Source organism: Glossina fuscipes, unplaced genomic scaffold, assembly GCF_014805625.2.
Source record: "Glossina fuscipes isolate IAEA_lab_2018 unplaced genomic scaffold, Yale_Gfus_2 2, whole genome shotgun sequence".
Classification (NCBI taxonomy): domain Eukaryota; kingdom Metazoa; phylum Arthropoda; class Insecta; order Diptera; family Glossinidae; genus Glossina; species Glossina fuscipes.
In genome coordinates, this window is record NW_023998416.1 from 21,959,685 (window position 1) to 21,980,838 (window position 21,154).

The window sequence follows — 21,154 nt, forward strand, 5'->3', positions numbered from 1 at the left end:
AGGATTTAATCTTTTTTTCACAATTTGAATATTTCAAGTTTGCTTAAAACTAGGGAATTAGACTAGAGCTTATTTAACATGATACATAGTAAAATTTTCAATCGTACTAGGCTTAAGGGTTGAACGAAATGCTCTGTTTAAAATGGGAGAAGGAAAAGAAAAGAGAAGAAATAAATATGTTGGACTATATACAATTAATGATTGGTTGAGAAGTTTATTAGAAGTTTGGTTTTTTTTGTTTTTATTTATTTACTATTTTTTTTTTTTTGGCATAGGATATGTTCCGTTTAAATGCTTTAATGCTGTTTGTGTCAGAGTTTCTATAATTTTCCAATTCCACTTTATTCGAAAGTCATTTCAATTAGTGTTTTTTTTTTTTTCTATTTTTCATATCTTCCTTCATCATTCACTTTCTATATAAGTAACTATGTATTTACTAATGTAGTTATCTGGGTATGTACATGAGGAATTTCCCACTACTTGTCAACATTAAGCATATAATTATTATTAGTAATTGATAATTGGAAGTTTGCAATAGATTTCCGCCATTTGATGAACCTGTAAAGGAAACGATAATTGAATCGAAAAAAAGCGTCAAAAAATATATATATATTTCAGAAACTTTACCTTGAGCTCTGGGTTTAGCAGCCACTGTCTCCCGTGATTCTAAAGCAGGAGCACGTTGAGGACGATCCGATTCTACACTTTCTTCACGACTTTGAAAATAAAGGGAAGAAATTTTGGCTACACACTATCTCAGCGGCAAAAAGAGAAAGCGAAACCCAGAAGCATTTAGTTTTTTTTAAATTTTTTTAGTATATCTCTTGCGACTCTTTCCTTACCTTCAATTTCATATCACCATTCTTAAAATGATAGCCCCTGACACGGAATTCCAAGCCTAATATGGCCACTTCGAGACCTTCGCGGCCATACACGATGTTATCGTAGTATTTGAGATATGAACGATTGGATGGCTCACCGTTAATAAGCCAGCTTAAATGGCAAACAGGTTTCGAAGGATACGAGGTGCAGTTAACCCTGACAACATCGCCAATTTGATAGCGTGATTGTCCGCCCGTTATCCGAGGACCACGTTGTGGTGTCACTGCAATAAAATCACGAAAGCGATTACTCAAAGTGTTTTGTAAATAATTAATTGAACGACTTTAGGCTGTTCAATAGTAAAAGCGCAGGAGGAAAAAGATAATTAACAGTTTGGATTACATTGATGTCAATAGACAATTGTCTAATTGGAAGAAGAGATTTTAATGATTATCAATTAACAAGGCAGCAATTGTTTGGTAAGCAAAATTCTTTAAATAAATGAAAGACACATTTTTTTGAAGCAGCTAAATGCATAAGTCCACGTACGACCCAACATTAAATTATGGATGAATTCGAATTATCGCACAGTTGGAGGCCTGTTTCAAATAAGATAGAAGTTGCATTCATCTCGGCAGGGATTATTTAGTACCATTAGCTTATGTCGATTAGCATTGATTGTAAACTAGAGTTAACATCCATTTACTCGGTACATCAATTTTATACTTTTATCCGTACTTAAGGTTATAACCACCACCGCCGGATGAGAAATATATGCGTGCAAAAGCAACCCTCGCAGACGCCACACAGTGTACATATTCTTGATCAGCATCAAATTCTGAATAAATCTAACCATTGTGGTATCGGTTGCAAACATTCTCCTGGTCGGACAAATGAAGCTATCGACTTGAAATTTGGCACAAATATTACGAATGCTTGCTCGCAGGTTGTTATTGAAAATGTGGCAAATCGGTGGACGGACACGCCTACAATGCACCACTGCTTTTCCAAAGGAAATAAAAACGGTTCTTTGAATATATATTTTATGGGGGATGCTATAGCTTCTGTACAAAAATGGGAATTGTTGACCCCGCCTGCTCAATTTTATAGTGTCTCATAATATCATTTTTTTCAAAATCTTCACAAGCTTGAAAAGTTCCATAAGGTATATAAATTCGGAATGCACACAAGCATGTCCGTCCGTTTATATGTAAATCTGTCCGTCTGAGTGATTGTGTGCTATCTGTGATAATCTTGCCATCGATCACAAAGGTGAGGATATCGCCTACAATTTTACAAAACAAAATTTTGAAAGAACCCTCCTTCGACACCCGTCACTCTTTACTCATAAAGCGCAACACATATCCCATATAAAATTCCAGTTTCCGGAAAATAGAAAAAAATAGAAAATAGAAAGAAGTCGACCGAGCCCATTCAATATTACACAGTAAGAAAATGTAATTCGTCTCCATTTTTTAGGATAACGGTGATGGGTATCAATTTTCTTATTTGTTATAATATTGCGTCACTTTATTATAAATAATTATGGAAACTAAACGTCATATTCCGCGTCCCACTTTCGTATGATTTTTACTCTTTACACCCTCTCTCTCTCTCTCTCTCTCTCTCTCTGGTACAATATGCAATAAGCTTGGCTTGGCGTTGCCATGTGCTTCATCCCAGGAATGGACTTTATCCAAAATGCCCTGCACTGGCGCCCTTTTCACAACCGCTCTCGACTTAAGAAACTCGCAATTCTCAAAATCTTTCAAAAAAAATATATGAGTAGTGAAGTATTCCGGCATATTAAACTGATGCGAGCAATTTGGATTTGATGAGAAAATTTTTAATTGGGGGCAAGAAACTTGGACTTGAGAGAACTGCTTGAAACTCTTTGCTCCTTGGATCTTGCCTGGCAATTATAAAAAAAAATTTATGTAATAACATGCAAAAGCACATTGCTCAAAATCGGCCAAACACTTTATAGGTATTAGTCCTTCGGGATCTGAAGGCGTTTCCTGCCGTTTTGTGGGCAGATCACTGAAAAAAGTTTCAGATCAACATCTGCTTTAGAAATTACATATTTTCGTACTATAGGGTTGCTTGTGGGCGCGGCTAAGAATTCTTGAAACTTCACCTTTCCATATTAGTTCAGGAGGATTCAAATGGATTCAGAATTCCACATCTTTTACAGAAATCCAGTTTACTGCTTTGCACCCATGATGAGGGTAAAAGAATTACCATTTTCGGAAAGAGGTTTTCACAAAAGTGAAACTGAAAAATTTAAGACACTACTCGTTACATTCAATGGGAACGTGGCTACCTCTGGACTTCATAAACTTCCACATTTCAAGAAATTTTTTTTACAGCATTATTTGAAGAGGATTTAAAAAAATTTCCGTTAGCGGTTGGAATAAGTGAAGTGAAGAAATCTTAAAATGTTTCCAACTATAAATTTTTGATTCATCCCGTTATCTTTTCGCGTAGTCTTAATGATATGCAAGCGCATTAAGTCCTTGTAGTCGATGAAATTTTGCGATAAAGTAAGCTATTGATGGCCTTAACATTTTACAGAACGGTCATTAGTAGCCCTTTGGTTACCGACGCTTACATATCAACAATTCGTTGTCTTGGTTGCAGCAACAGTCATTTGTTATTTCATATCGAGGTTACTTTGCTCTGCAGGCAATGTAAAGCAGAACAGAGCTGGCGCCATGGAAACTTGCGGACGAGTGGCCGGTCGGTAAAGTGTTAAAAAGCTGATTATACAGTTTCTTTTGTTTCGCACTTTTATCTCTTGACATTTCTACAAAACCCCTGCTTAATTTTTGCACTGAAGTCGTGTAATGTGTTGTTGTCCAAAAAAAAAAAAAAGAGGAACATTTCCAATAGGTAAATGCATTGCGTAATACAACGTAAATATGTAAAGTATACGGTGGGAGATGAAATGTTTACGCTCGACATTTATATATCTGAATACAGATGATTGTGTTATAAGAATTATTACCGAATATCCGAGACAACGACATATGTATAGATAGATGTTCCAACATTTGGTTCAAAATTCAGCTAAGGAGATCCTTAAGGCCTTTTTTTGCATCTATTATCAGTAGCAGTACTAACGCTGTTAATTAGCAGCCATTTGTATGCTTGCTCTGAAAATTTTCCTACGCGTTTCATTAACAGCATTAGTGCTATTGTTGTTAACAGACACACAAAAAGTCCCCAAAAATCTCCCAATCTTAAATTTGAAAATAATCGTGAAGCATCCATGTATTTCGTTGTATCCGGATATATTTACTGATTCCTTGCCGGCTTTTTAAATTCTGGTGAATTATTAATTTACAAACATACAAAGGCTCGAAAAGCCCTTTTTCTTCTTTTTCGTTGTTTTTTTCGTAATCTCATTTACAGGACTTAAAAAGGTATTACCTCATTTTAAATTGAAAATATTACGAATTGAAGAAATTTTACACTTTTATTGAACGTAATAGTTAACGTTTTAATGGCACTAATAAACGATGAAGTTTCTGAATAAATTACTCTTAACAAGTAACAAAAAGTGTATCCGGTCTTGACCGAATCTTTTATGCCGATCACCGTCATTTTAAAAATGATTAAAAAAAAAAAAACAATGAAATTCTCATACTCTATATTATTGAGCAGGCCTGACCCATTTTTTCTATTTTCAGAATAAAACTGAATATTGATATCGCGTATGTGGTGTGTACTTTACGAGCAACGGGTAGAAACAAGGAAATCAAACGTATTCACAGTTTTTGTTGCATAGGCATGTGGGCGTTGTAGACGTGTTCTTTGAAGGGTTTTGTGTCTTTTTAAAATCCTCTTGGAAATTTATAGGCGATATCTCCAATTAGTTGGGTAGACGGACAGATGAATATGTTAAAGTGCATTTCGAATTTGAGACTGGCCAAGACGGTTTATATACTTTGTAAGGTTTTTAAAGATATGGAAAATAAAACGAAATTTTAGTACGCCTTAATAGGTGGGTAGGCAGACAGACAAACCTGCTGCAACCGATTCGCAATTTTATGCTGATCAAGAATCTATATACTTTATGGAGTCTACGAAGCTTTCTTCTGGCGGTTGCAAACGTTTTGACAAAATGAATATATCCAAAATGCTTTGGTGATGGATATAAAACGAACACAGTTTTACACATGAGTATTGATTTACTAAAGAATTATTCACTACTTCTGCGTTATTTTCTGTATGTTATTTTAAAATGATGTCTTGTCAATCCTTAATGACCAAAACGTAAGAAAAACTTTTAGTAGTTTTTTCATCTCAAAAAAAAGGGGAAAAAAAAAAAATAAAAAACAAAAAAGAATAATAAATGTATAAATAAATAAAACACCATGCTTTGCTGCTAGTAGTTTTGTAACAAAAGACTGAAAGCGAGTTTTTTTTTTTTTCACTTTCTTGCAGGCAGCCAGTCAGACTTTCAGTTGCTCAGTCAGGCAGTCAGTAAGTCATCTAGCGCATTTAACTAATGGTTTTGTACAAACACATTGGTTTTTCGTATACTTTACCGCCCTTGACTTATAAAAAGTTAAAATAATAAACACAAGTAAAAGAATTTTTTCCCACTTTCGGCCGAATCTTGGATACGTATCACTATCACGTTAGGTAAATGTATAGACGAAGCGAAAGTTTTTTGGAAAGGATTTTGCGGACGCCTTCTACTACTTGAGCTACTTGAACTTGTAGATGTGAATAAATTTTATGCAAAATATTCGATCTATTAGATCGATATTAATGCAACTAGAGAGTAAGAGACTATATATTTTGGGATATACTTAAGGAAACCTGAAGGCTTGGACAACCGCCAGTGGGTAGATAAGTGAGCTGAACGTAAGATTTCGAATCATTTTATTTATTGAGCTGTAAATGGAATGGCAAAGCCAGCCAGAGCTTTCATCCATCCTTCCTTTGGTATTCTCTTATCCCTTCATTTCGTCTTCAAAATTTATCTTTCATATAACGTGTGCACATTTTAGTTCACACAGAAACACATTTAGTTACTTTATGTTGTTGGGTTTCTTCACAATTACTTGCACTTACTTATGTTAAAAACACACATAGGACTTTGTTTATTCACAGACACAGATTTAAGTTCACCAAGATTATTTTATGTTATTTTTATACTCATCGCCGCAGGATGAGGGGTATATTCATTTTGTCAAAACGTTTGCAACGCCCAGAAGAAAACGCCAGGGACCCCATCTTGATCAGTACTTGAATCGCTTTAAGCATTCCGTATGTCAATCTGTCCTTCTGTCCGTCTGTGTGATGTCCGTTCTACGGGCCACAAAAAAAGAGCTATCACCATTACTCAAAAACATAAACATCAAAATTATTTTTTTTTTTTGATATCTTCATAGCGCCCAGAAACCAATTTCCACTTTCAAACTTGGAATATGTCTATCCGTCTCTTCGTCTGTCCATTCGTCTGTAGTGCCTGTGGTAAATATTCTCTTGTTAGCGAAAATTAAGATGTCGCCGTCAAATTTGCAAAAGAATTTAAATATGACTCAAACCGGTCAAAGGGCACGCCTACAATGCCCACATGCCTCTGCAACAAAAACGGTGAAAATGGAAATGAAATTCGTTTTATTTTCTTTTAGTCTTTTCTTTAGGATAGCGGTGGTGGGTATCAAAGATTCGGTCACGACGGAATATAATTTTCTTACTTTTTACTTTTTACTATATTTTCTTTCTTATAAAGAAGAAACCGCACTACGGAGTGCATTAAAATAAAACAATACCAAACGAATAGTAAACTTAGAAAAAGGAAAAATGCAACGTGCATTCCTAATGTCTACAAAGTTGTTGGGATTTTTAAAAATCTTATAACTACACTGTAGGACACTCTGAACACCACATAGTTTTCTTTCGTAGAGGAAAAACTTAAAATCATAACAAGATGTTAAGTTGAACCAAGCAAGCAATCGATTGCAATTGAATGGTGAATAAAATTGAAAGAAATCAGTTAATAATTTGTTTAAATTTTTCTTACAATTAATTTCGATGAATTTCGCTTAACTTAATCTTGAGGTCGGCATTTGTCGCTCTTCAAAAGTCATGATTTTCTAAATAAATGACAGCAGCGTAGCAGTTTTCACCTAATTCACATAAACGAGGTTGTTCTGCTGCACACACTTTCTGCTTGAGAGACTAACCTCTTAGGAGGAATTTAATCATAATTGCTTCTCGTTTTAATTTAATTTACATCTTTGAAATATTTCGTCAAGGTCAAGGTTTTACGCTAAGAACTGATCAGTTTATTCAGTAGCATGTTAGCTACGTCATGTGCTTGCAATTCATACACACATCGGACGGCTTTCTTTTGCGTCACACCGACATAAAGTCTATGTATATATATATAGGCGATGGTTAGGGAGCGGTCCCTATTCAATTCACAATTTCGCTATCCACTTTGCATTTTTTCACAATTTTTAGAGAAATACTAGTCGATCCGCCGAACCTAGTCTCAGATAGATTACAAAAAAAAAAAAAAAAAAAAAAAAAAAAATAGCAGAAATATTCTTTTCATTTTGGTGTAGAATATATTTTATTTTTCCACCTGGGACATATATAAGTAATGTTCGTAGTTTCCCAGCCCGTGAATAAGCTGAATACAATTGTTTATGTGAAAAATATGAGTTTTCGAGCTTTAACCCGGAAACTTAAAACGATTATATTTGCTGAGTCTCATCATCTGCATTTGCTTGAAATCCTCTACTTCTTTCCAACAGATCTTGACTACTTTCAAAAGCCTTCCTTCCTTACGCCAAAGCGCGCTGGTATAAAAAATATCATCAAAATATCGCAACAATTGCGGCCAGCAGGTTGAGCGTGAGAAAACAGGGCGGAAAAACGGACAGACGCACAAACAGACTTGAATTCAGAAAGTGCTATCATAAAAGGTGGGTCTACCTAATGTCATTATGGGTCGTGACTACATTCATACAAGTTTAATATGGCCATGTACCACAAGGAATGGTACATTTATGTTCTTTTATATATAAAATTATAACTTAAATAATATTTTTTAATTTATTATGGGTAATTTGAAGAGAGGATGCATACGTGATTTTTGTTGCCAGAAGAATTGCAACAATGAGCTGACAAACACGTAAACAGGAAAATATGATTAAATTAATCCAGAATCTCATTCTGATGGAATTTGTATATGCACAATTTTGTGTTTGTTGGTGCTATGGAAAAATTATTAAAAAGCTTTCAGTCAGTGTTTGAGAGGATCGATCAACACAAATGCGCAAAGTATATTAATTTCATTAAAACGTTTGCCCGCAAGGGTTCACCCAAGGCCTTATTAGGTAGGTATATAATATATTCTTGATCAGAACAAATTTTGAATCGATTTACGCATGTCCGCATGTCTGTCTGTCTGCCGTAAATGTCCTCCTGGTCACAAAAATACAGCAATCCGTTTCAATTTGACACAAAGATTGCTAGTTCTTGCACACAGGTTGATATTGAAGTCGGGAGAAATCAGTTGAAGGACGATAGTACAAAATAATGTCACTTCTGTTTTTGAAAATAAAAAAACGTTGTTGTTTTTTTCTCTTATAAATGACGATGAAGGTTTGCATTTGTGCTCCATAGGTTGCCCTGCACTTGCACAGAAATGGAAAATGGAATCGACCACGCCTATTCAATATTTTAAAATATTAAAATTTTATTCCTCCAGCAAAATATTTGCAGCGCCCAGAAAGTGCCACAATAAATATTATAGCATATTAAAATTTTATTCTTTTATCGAAATGTTTGCAGCATCCAGAACGCTGCGTCGAGGATCCTATAAAATCTACCGATTATTTATCGGTACCGAACTGTAATGCACGTAAGAGATTCGCTACCGGCCGAATATGATTTTGCTTACTTGCTGTTTGCATTTGAAAATTCCTAAGCAGTTCATATTTAACATAGCACTGCAGATGTTGGATATCATTTCTTTTCGCAGATTTCGTGCTTCAAAATGGAAAAATCGTTCAATTCAGTTGACATATTTAAAGAAATCGTAGCATAATTTTAGGAGCTTTTCTATAAATCTTCTCTTTCAACTTCGCAGTCAGTGTTCTCATATTTTATGTGTGTATATACATATATACACATGTAATGTCGAATAAGTGTAATTACTATCTTGGTTTTTTTTTTTTCGTTTCTTTTAACTTATTCCAAACGATAAACAAAGATTTAGAAACTAAAAATTGCAGGACCATCTTAAACTGCCATCAAATACGGCTGGCAGGCAAGCCGGCTGGCTGGTGGCTGTCCAGGTGTTTAAATATAGTTTGCATATTTTATACTTTTTTCACACATATGTACCATTTTGCCCGCATGGCTTAGTTGCTGTAGTAATTCAAAGAGATTATGTAAATTTTTGTAGACTGTTAAAAACATTTTCAAACAGTTTTGCGCTTTTGTCTTCCCAGGGGGCGCTATAATAGAGTTAATTTTGAAAACTGAAAGGCAACTGTGTCTGCTTACTGGGCACAAATAAAGCCATTAACGGTAAATAAATGACTTCATTTACGAAAACTGCTGAAATTAAATAAAATTTATAGTTTTTTTTTTTTTTTTTTATTTTTTCTTCTGCCTTTTTTTGATATTTTATGGCCTAGATTTTGCTTATAAAAAAAAAAAAAAAAAAAAAAATGCAAAAATTCTATGCATGTGTAAGAAGAATGGAAAAAAGTATACTGGTTTGAACATTAAAAGCTGTTACAGGAAGTCTAAAAAAATGCTTAATATCAAACCAGCAAAGTTTTATGAATTTATTATAAAAATATATATTTTAAAGCTTCACCTCAACGTGATATGATACAAATATGCGAAAATAATGGCCAGGATTACCTAAAAGGCAAATATATATATATATATATATATATATATACATATATGTATATATATATATATATATATATGTATATATATATATATATATATGTATGTATATGTATAAATGTAAGCTATTTAATAGAGAATTATAAGCCAACAACAACTTAATTGATTTTATAGATTGATATTTTAATCTGATTACGTTTACTTATAAAAGTGTGGGAAGCTTAGTGTAGGCTTGTTTAGATTAAACAAAGTGTATCGCAAGGTGTATCGCTACACCTACAGTTACTGTAAATAAATGTAAATTTCAGATTTTTCAGGGAAGCATTGACACACGAAAAAGAACCCGTTGAATGAGTGATTGAGACTTTACTGAAAGATATTTTCTTTAAAGATGTTTCTACTAACAGAATTCAAAATGAAGTAAGTGCTTTTCCAAAGCGCACAATTTCGTGAATGCTATTCTAGAGATTAAGTTAGAAGCGGCGCAATAAGTAACAAGCATATAATATTTGGTCGCGACGGAATCTCGTATACCCATCATCGTTACCCCGCAAAAGACTAAAAAAAGGAAAAGCAATAAATTTTCTTATTCTACACAATTAGATGAGTTCTGTTTTTAGCAACAAGCAAAAACCACGCAAAGTAAAAATTTTCTCGGTTTTTGTCCCTGATTTGACCCGTCTTTTCCTTTGGAAGTCGATTGTTTTATTTTTGCGGCCAGGAGAATGTTTAGTTGGACAGACGGACATGCTTAAATCGATTCAAAATTTGATGCTGATCAAGAACATACATGTCCTTTATGTGGTGTCTGGGGACCGTCATTCTTCGTTGATCGGTATAAAAATACAAAAATGGTTTACTTATTACCTAATGAAGATTTTAGTCCCACACAGCGTTAGGAATAGGCTAAGTATCATAAGTATTTTAAATCTAGATTTTGTTGTTAAGGAAACTTAGATTAGAGGACAAGACGGTCAGATATGTAAGCAGAGGACGACAAAGGATGACTTCCGTTTTCTTTGTCAGTAAATAGTCGCCGTAATAAATGTACTCTTAAGATTACAATCCGCAATTATCCGCATCATCGTCTCTGTAAAGACGGGCTTGGGAAGTCGAGCCCAATAAAGAGCGACGCAAGTGTAGTAAGTAAAAAGAACTAAGGAAGTTACATTGCATAAACTTTATAATACATTATGACAATAGCAAAAAGCGATTATCTATTGAAAAAATTGATTCGTTATGGAATATAGATCAGTAGCAGTTTTAGTATATTCCCAGGAACAAAGAAATGACCTTGGAGGAATCATCTGTGCTGTACCCGAAGAGTATTCACTGATAAATTTTTTCCTTACATATCTAAACACATATACCTATACACGCGCGGTGTTGCACTTTGTCTATTCGCGAAATAGCGACTTCTCATTGTAAAACGAAGGAGTATGATTCATGTCGCCTGACGAATTCTGCAGGAAAAAATTGTATTGATGAATCGTAACGGATAGTGAACCATTGATGCGTTACGATATCCAAACCACATATAAATTTGATTCTAAGTGAATTTTTTTTCTCTACGATCAGCCACTTAAGGAATACGTGCGGGCGAGGTTAAAATTAGTAAGAGAACGTTGGAGAGAGGGAGTAACGTTCGACCTGAAAAGGAAGAGATCAGGTACGGAGAAGAAGACTATTACTGGTAGGTTTTTCCAAAGGCAGGCAGTACGGCTAAGAATGTTTTATGCGGTGTACAGGTAAGTTCAGAATGTTTGTCATGGTTGTAACCATACATAAGCACAGTATAGCTAACACGACGCCGATGCTTAAGTATATCGAGAGCTTTGGAAACATTTTTGTCGGTCGGAGGAGCTCCTCTAAGCAAAATTTGGGCGCTCCCGTCCACACATCCGAGTTATACTCTGGTTTTGGTCGGATACAAACAGCATAAATGTCCGGCGTATGGGCAGCCGCAGGCAGGCATCATTTTGCATTCCCTTGCCCAGAACATCAGGAGTTTTCGATTCTTCTATGTTGACGCCACCAGCTATACTATATTCAATATGTACTATATAGGAACATAGTAAATATAATAACAATATAGTATACATACATGGGTACAGTATAGTATACATAATATTACATATTACGGGTTAATACAAACTCTAATCCGTCGGTAGAAAATCCTTCCATTTAGCCGTGAGCGTAACATTCTTTCAAGACATTCAAAATACACTTTGAAAAGCTTTGCGACTTCACTTGATATGCGACTTGACAAATATTTGTAAGGCTCGACAATTTTTTGGCAAAACCTTATAAAGTATCAATATTCTCGGCTAAAGTGAATAGTGATAGTGGAATTTCAACGTATTGTTTAGAAGAGCAAAGTTGCTAAAGCGTCCTCTTATTGCGCTCGTTTGTAATCGAAAGCTTAGTCGATCTGAGGATCCGCCCAAAATAAAATTATTACTGTAAACCTTTTAGTTTATTTTAAATTAGACTGAAAAAGTGTTTAGATGATATCGTGAAACCCGTTAAACACGACCCGCTAACTAAACGTAAACGTAACTAAAACGCGAAAAGAAGCAATCCATGGAATATAAATTCTGTTTTCAGTTTGCATAGTAAGCAATGAGGGACTGACGGTTGTGATATTGAAATGTCATATCAGTGAATGTTCGCTATACCTCACGGTTAAATATCGTATACAAACAAGCGTGTGGCTGATGGTAACATATTCGGCCTTAAGCCGAATATAACTTTTTTTTTTGTTATTTCTATGTGAAAGCGAATATTCATTGATGCTCGTATTTCCCAGTTGACTTGTCAATTCTCCTCTATAAATATGAAAGAAATAAAAACAAAGAAGGAAGACCGCTGCGGTTAGTTTATGTATGCATATGCTTAAGGCAAAATCATGCATTAAGGATTATCAATAATTCAGCAATGGAATCATTATACTCAAGAGATTTTCTATCTTTTACCTCCTCCCACCTCCCCCTACATATCTGTACCCATGCTGTTTTAAGAACATCGATTCCTCTTGGTTGATTATTATTTTTTATTTTTTATGTTTTTATGTTTTTTTGCATTTCTGCTTATTATTTCGTAAATTTATAGCCAAAGGGTTAAAAGAAATTGATTCAGTGGTTTGAATAAGTAAAATGGTAAATTGAGCTTTGTATATGTGCGCGCATGTGTTTCTGTGTGTACATTCAAAAACCACAAAAATGATTTTTACATATTAAGCAATTTGTGAAAATATGAAAATTTGTTAAAGTCGTCGCAGTCAAGACAGAGAACTAAAAAGTAATATTTGTTTTTTTTTTTACTTTTTTTTTACTTTTAATGCAGATGGTTTTAATTTGCTTTTTCTTTGTTTTTTTTTTTTTTTTTTTTTTTTTTTTGGGTGTTTTTGTTTGTAGGGGAAACTGGAAAACTGAACTGTGAGTGTGTGTTAAACTTTCGATTGAATTTCAAAAGTGAGTTAAGCAACAATGAATTATATTCAGATTAGAGTGAGCGAACTTGCTGAACATAATACGCTACGTGAGCGTAAGCGTTTCACTCTTTCGATATCAGGTGCAATTAAAAAAAAAACTGCTCTTGAACTTATTTATTTATCCTTTTTGAATTTATTTTTTCAATACAACTTGTAAAGATTAAAATTTTTCCTGTCGGAAACACAGACTGCCGACTGTGTCAGACATTCGCAAAATACGCGATGTGAAGTGCTTAAGTTACCCCTTGGTGGTCTGTTACTATTCAAGAGCACTTGGAAACATAAGTTTTCGTATCAATTCTAGTTTTGACAAGCCTGTCCCTTTTGTATTCAACAACTCAGTGTCATATATGTTTATAATTATGTTTCCCCTGCAATATGCTTATTATCTAAATTGTTATCTCAATGGCAAGCACTATAGCGTAAGTAGAATAATTACTAATTAGTTTAACAAAGTGTAGAAAGTCAGACATCATGGTCAGTCAATAGTTCCTACTGGACCCCGCCCGGCTTTCCTCTACGGATTTCTGTTAATCAGCGATGTTGCTCTATGGATGACTCGATGCAGAAGGAAGACCTTACATCTATTCTCCTTCTTCTTTACAGTTCTGTTCGAAATTAAGTGCACTCTGCCAATCGGTTAATTTTGGTCGCCTTCTAAGTACTTCAGCTGACTTACTTCGATTGCGATAATTCTTCCATACTCTAATCCGGTTCTTATTAAGCGCATAAAATATGCACACAGGTAGATTCTACGCTTGCAATTTTTAGGTAGTAATATAAATAAGGAAAGTTGACAATACGTAAAAATAGCTTACTCTAAGCTAAATAAATATGAGTTGCATCGAGTGAGAGTGAACACCGTGAACAATTAACCAGTGTTAACATGCCAAGGTCTATCAAAAATTTATCAACGTTAGTTAGTATGTTGGCGGGGAGCGTAGCTCGAAAATACAAACCTTTAATGACAAAAGCAATACATGGGCGTTAAGAAGATGGCGATATTAGTTCATCTATATGGGCCCAAACCTACGGGATGCGATAACGAGATTAGTTTTGGAAACTTCATCTAGATTTCTGCAAAGGACTTTGAGTGGGTGAAAAAATTCACAGTTCAAGTTGACAACTGTACTGTGAAGATAATGCTTACAACTACCATCCCTTTCTCGAGTAAAGGTTAAGATATGGCGAGTAACCTTTTCTCATAAGGTGGCAGAAGGGCAGACTCCAGAATTTGCTTCTGGGAAGCAAGGAGGCGGCCGTACTACACACACATTTTCGTTATATAGGGATCATCGAATTCGCTCGAGCAGCAGTTAATAAAGCCTATCAATGGCATGTACAATACTTCTTAAAATGACGTACGAAAAGAGAAATTAACTTAGGATCCGCACATTCTTTAACGTGGAAAGTGTGGATTGCTTTGAGCTTAGCCAATTGGTTCTACTTGACAAGGATGTAGTATTTAGGGCAAGGACCCTACTACGGAAGCGTATTCCAATCCTAGTCTAACTAAATTCGTAATCAGCGTTTTTGCGATATATGATTCTTATCAAAATCGAGCACAGATCTAGAGTTCGACATGTAAATAATAAATGGATCCTATTAGCGAATAACACACGAGGACTAAGAAACGTCCTTGCGTTCTTCAGTTTATGTGTCTCTACGGCTAGTGAGAATGATATTTTTTTAAAACATTAACTGAACACCATTTAACCGCGTTATTAAAGTTTTATTGAATACTATTGGAATTGGGTCCAGCACTGGAGAAGGTGAACAGTTTTACTGCATCTGCATACATTAAGATGTGGGATCACAGTAGATCACTGTAGATCATTAGGATGTAATTGCTCCCAAGTATTGTATGTGTATGCGATTGCTCCCACGTAATCAAGCTGAATAATACAAGACAGAGCCGGCAACTCAAGAGATCTATCTGAAACAGTAAATGTTTAAATTTTTAAATGAAAATTCGCTTTCCTGGAAGCAGTTTATTGGTAATTGTTTTGCAATCTCTGTGATAATGAGCTAATTGAATGTTTTTTGAAAGTTTTTAACTCGCAATATTTCCCTGTCAGTAAAGTGAATGAGAATGAATGCCATCAAGCTATTTTAAACGAGATTGACACTAATGACCAGAACTTATTTTTTAATGTGACTGCTCACTGCGTGTTATGTAATCTATTCGTGTAATACGATAATGCGCCGAATGAAGATATGGAAATAATTAGGGAGGTGGCTGTAGTCCAGTGGGTACGTGACCGATCGACGAACACTGACTTGGTACTGCTGCTATTCTTGCGAAGTTAACCTTTTCTCGAAGTTCAGGTATGCAATTAAAGTCAATTAGAAAAAAAGGTATGTTTACCACGTCCGGTGATTTCGGCAAAACTACTGCGAGGTTAACTTGTTGCAAGCGAGGTCCGTTGAAGTTTGTCTTCTATCTCACACACGTATAGCGATATATTATGAAAAGAAATTTAAATATTGATCCCTGATATATATGGATATTAGGGTACCTAACATCAAGTATTCGCAAACATATCGATTACGTAATACAAATTAGATTCGTGGGCTATTATGAAGTTCTTATATTATCATAAATCTATAGACAGACATGGATGATTTCAGAACACAAGTTGACGAGGTGTTATTGTGTAGACTTCGTAGACCTACGGACTACTAATTACTTTGATTAAAACGGCATACGTTGTATGAATGCATTGAAAATATATGGTTTATATATGGTTTATATATGCACACATGAATTTATCAGTTCATTCAATTATTCTTTGAGGTCATGCAATGGTTGCTTGGAAAAAGTAAATTAACATCAGTGAAGTTATATTCGAAAGTATTAGTTTACAAATGAGCGAGTATGCAGGATGAACGCTTTTTTAATCTAAAACGTTTTTCCATCTAACGCTTTTTATCTTTCTCATTACAATTTATGCCACAGTTCTCTTATTCGGATTGCGAATGCATTTATATTAAATTTCTATACATATATCTGCAGCATATGTACACTGAACTAAATCAGAAAGTAGTGCTCATTTTACGCACTGCGGTATGTAAAATACATTTCTGAAAATTTATTACATTTTCCCTTAAAATACTATCGCAATCACACGAAATACAAAAATAGAAAAAAAAAAAGAGAAGAAAAAATATCTCCCTTTGCTACTTTACTATTCAGCGCTCTTCAAGATATAGAAGAAGAAGGAAAAGAAGCAGTAATATTACACGGAATATATACGAACGTATTTATCATGTAAGCAGTACCGCCCATCTAAGATTTGCACGAAAATCCTTTTGTGAATAGATATGAAAACATAAAAGTTGTTGTTAAGCAAACCTATGCTTAAGACGCACTTAAGATACCCTTTGAAACAGAAGTGCAATTATAGTAAGCGAATACGAATAATAGATTCCTGTGGTAAGTGATATTAAGACTTGAACAATGATGGAAAGGGATGAGTGAAATGTAATATAAATAGGATTTAGCGAACCATGCAGAAGGTTGACAGCAGCGATCGACAACAATAAGTAAGAGGAAATGATCCCCACCATTACCTTAGGTTGAAAGTAGGCAAGTCCCTCATTCCTAACTGGTTTAAAAGCTATTTAATACAGTGTGTACTGTACTGTACCTTATCATTACCTAATAATAAATGCGGGATGTTAATAAAAAATTTGGGAGCGAGTCGTTATTTTAAAACTTAGATGACAGGAGCTAATCGGTAGGAGGTATTTCCATTCTGGAAATTTCGACCAGAAGACAATAAGTAATAATTTGCTTCGCGCTTGTAGGTGGATCCAAGACAAGTTTTGGCGATTTTCTGATGATAGGAGAGTAGTAGTGATTTTAAACATAAACACACAGTCACACTTTATCTGAATTGGTTCAATAATTTTCTATCTTCTGCATATAGCATAGGCCAAGGGTACCTACGTGCATTAAACACAATTCAAAAATTTAATAATGGGCAACAGAGTTCTTGTAACGCCTTATTTAAATATCTTTTGGTAAGTTCGCGCGATTGCTTGGGTCGATCGAAATCCTTTAGATAGAATAAGATAAAGAAAGGTAGCTGTGCTGAAATGTTGAGAAAAAGGGAAGACCAAAATTCATAAATTCCTAAGGTAGCCAGAGAGTGATACCAGATTCTTGTAGCTTTAACATGATAAGAACTCGCTATTAACTAGAAAATGTTTAAAAATATGTATAAAATATTACAGAAGGAAAAGACAAAGTACAGAATCAAGCCGTCAGAATGATAAGAAATTTTAGAAAGTGAAAGTTGAAGAAGGCTACTTAACCAACCGAAATATTTTTAAGCATTGTTTCCTCCAATTCTTCATGCAGACACGAATATGTAAACTATGTTGAGGAGATGCGTAATCAAATTGAACTGAATAAAATGCATATTTTATTGCTGCAACCATCTTGCAATTTATACGAAAAAGCATATTTATTACAGTTAAGGCGAACCTTAAAGATTCACTTCCTTAAGGTAAAAAAAAAATCCACTTCTTTGCGTCAGCTGCTTGTTCAAAACTATTATTATATTATTATATTATCGGCCTTTAATTGCTTTTTCGTAGATTGTTGTCGATGCTGGTCACGTTTTTTGGCAGACCAGGATTTCGTGGATTTTAATTCCAAGATGTGAGGTTTCGGCTTTGTATTTCACTTACCGAGGCCAAGAGAATTTCAAAACAAAATCTGACAGGTGGACAAACCCAAGTTTGTATAGATCAAGCAATCAATATACAATACTGTGATTAGTATTCAAGTTAAATTGCAGGGGTATACCGTATATCAAAAATATTTCGACAGACGTCTGCGTGAAACTTCTTATCATAAACGAACAAAAAGTACTTTCTCCTTGATTCTGTTGAGCGAATGAGACGAGACTGGGATCTATTACGCATACGACTCGGAAACGATCGATCGTTCAGCTGAAACCGAGAGAAACGCGCCAAAGTTAAGGTTATATTAACCGTTTTCTTCGTTCATCATGGTGTTATGCACTATGAATTCCTTTCGCTCGGCCATACCAGTAACAGTTTGAGTTTGAAGATTACTTCGAAGGCGACGAAATCAATCAAATAGATTTAAAAAAGGAACGAATAAATTGGTCTTGATTTTTGGACTTAGTAGTGCATGCAAAATTATTTGCGCTTATTGGAAAACAGATAAGACGCCTACATTCACTGGCTAAGCTACTAAGCTTGTTTGTTAAAATATGCCAGTCGGGCGATGAAATTTTCGTTAAGTTTTTGGCTATTTCACGTCTCAGATAATAAATGGGTATAAACGACAAAATCGACTTCGAATACCAAATTGATAAAGAGAGAAAAGCTTTTTATGTAAACTCATAACCAAACGAAGAATTTGTCGGTATACAAATGCAAACAAATCGAACAAAACGAAAACCGAGTAACACTAGAATAAAGAATACATTGAAACGATTGCTGGGTGTTGGTTCAAAGAAGTTGGCTGATGAATGTTGACCTTACTTTGCATATCTTCAAGCCTTGGTTCGATTGGCATGGAAACATTTTGAGACACTAGAGTAGAAGCTCTTCGATATGAAAATCTGCACAAATTTTCAATATAATTAGACCTTTTTTTTTTTAAACGACCAAAGCACTCAGGGGATGGCCTCTATTCGTGTAATACGATGGCTGTCCGGAAAAGGAGAGAAAAGTGAAAGAAATAGGGAGATAGTGTCCGCAGACTAGTAGGTGGACAGACACTATGCCCATTGAGCACTCACCTATAGCTACCACCAAAGAAAGCTCTACCGCACTTGAGATTTGCACCCACAAACATTGACACTGCAAGCGCGCTTCTTGCCTACTCGACTCTGGGTGTAACATACATCTTATTGCGACTGATAAATATTTTCGATAAGCCACCCCGCAGGTACGAGCTTTCTATATTAAAATCGAGCCTTCTATAATAAAATCCATATACGGGGTGCGTTTACTTTTTATTTTTCTCGAAAAATACTTTAAATATCTATTTTGTCCGTCTTCAAAATAATTCGCCTTCAAATATAATACACTACTGCTAGAGATTTTTTCGTTCTTCGAAGCACTTCCTTCGTTTTCGTATAGTTGAAGAAAATAAGAAGTTGGGCACTTTTTCGCCGACTTAACTAGTAATAATGTAACGAGTTAAAAAAAAAAAACTTGTATTACCGGAATATCTATATAGAAGTAAAGGAATTGATTAACTTTGTTTACTGGAGGACACGTCGTATATGGAACTGAAAAGACAAGGGAATACTCAATTTTATGTCATCTATATGACTACAAATGTTGTTGTTGTTCTTTTTTTTGTGCATAACATTTTCTTTTGTTGAATTTCAATGAAAATGTACGAATTTTGTACTTGTGCAATTTTCGTTTTTACTTTTTGTCAGAAACCACTATCACAAGCAGACCAGAAAGAAATCTACCTCATACAGAGATAGGAAGCGTTGCGAAGTGTGTACGCTTACGCTTACGCGCCTTTGTGTGGCTGCGTATGAAATGGTTTTTGCATACATTATGCAGTTGGATTTAAAAGATGCTACGATCTACGATCGCCTAAGCTTATAAAGTAAAATGTACATACATGCATAAGTATAATGTCGGTTTTGTATAAGATTTTGTTGGGCTTGCTGGTTGTGTGTGGAAGGTTTGTTGGTTGTTTGGTGGTGGTAGTGGTGGTGGTGGGCAATGAGACGGTGACGATGACGATAATAATGATGATGATGTATACATATACATAAAGTCTCTATATACGAGTGTGTGTGTTCAGCGGACCACAATTCGTTATATATATATATATATATATATGTATATAAATATGTACATATACATAAGTGCGTAAAAAGCTTCTTTTTTTTTTTCGTACATGTACAGGTACATATGTATGTGCGTGTATGTGCATTTATGTAACCGTAAGTATGGTAAGCACGCAATCTAATTTCATGAATGTGCATTTCTGATTGCAACCATATTTTTTGTGGCTGCAACGAAATTTTATCCACAAAAATCCAAAACGCAAAAAAAAGTTGAGGAAAAAATTACTTTACTAGTAGAATACGCGCAGTCATTTATTTCGAACAAACGAATACACACACAATACACACACTCATCCATCCAAGCACTTGGCTGAACATAAATACAAAATTATTATGTGTAGATGCATACATACATAAATCGCATGTTAAGTGGTAAAAGCAAAAAGCAACAAAAAGGGGTAAAAAAAAGAAGAAGAGAAAGAATTAAATAAAATCTAGGACATTTACTATTCAATATAAGGATTTGCGATGTATGTATGTGCAATGGGTATGAATGTGTGTGTCCGCTTGTGCTTGAATTGTTATATATGAATTAGATTTTAGCAGTGAAATATTTTAATGATGTTTTACTACACTTCTCCTCTTATTTTTTCTTTTTTTTGCTCGTTGTTCTTCTGGTCGGTTTTCTATATGTCGCGCGTGCGCGTGTGTGTGTGTGTGTTTTTTTTTTTTTTCTTTTTTTCTATTTCTATATATTGTATGCATAAGTGATTATTTTGCAGCTATTTCTGCATACTATCCGCATTCAATGCATAGAAAATGTAATTAATTTGTTTGCTCAAGCATGTTTTTTAATGCATTCAATTAAATGTATAACCACGTACGTACTGTACAACAATGGTAAAAACGTCGTCCGTAGAGTAAATATAACAGATGCATGTATGTGATAATTCAATTAAAAAATTTTCCCATAGATATGTTTGCTTGCGGGCGTATAAATATATTTATGTAGACATATATGTTTGACTGCGTGCGGCATATATTACTACTATACCTTATCTCAAAAGGATGGAGGGAGCAAGAGGTGAAGAGAGAGAGAGAGAGAGAGAGAGAGAGAGAGAGAGAGAGAGAGAGAGAGAGAGAG

General features: G+C 34.8%; 1 protein-coding gene across 4 annotated transcripts in view; it reads right to left on the minus strand.

Moving 5' to 3' along the window:
* Window positions 1-258: 258 nt before the first annotated feature.
* LOC119633084 overlaps window positions 259-21,154 on the minus strand; it is a 104,523-nt gene continuing 83,627 nt past the window's right edge. For all 4 annotated transcript variants that reach the window (XM_038026302.1, XM_038026300.1, XM_038026301.1 and 1 more), the window contains 3 exons: window positions 843-1,105; window positions 628-751; window positions 259-558 (listed from right to left, as the gene is read on the minus strand). In XM_038026302.1, the coding sequence (XP_037882230.1) occupies window positions 446-558; window positions 628-751; window positions 843-1,105 (500 nt within the window). In that variant the 3' untranslated portion in view covers window positions 259-445. The remainder of the gene's footprint in view (window positions 559-627; window positions 752-842; window positions 1,106-21,154) is intronic.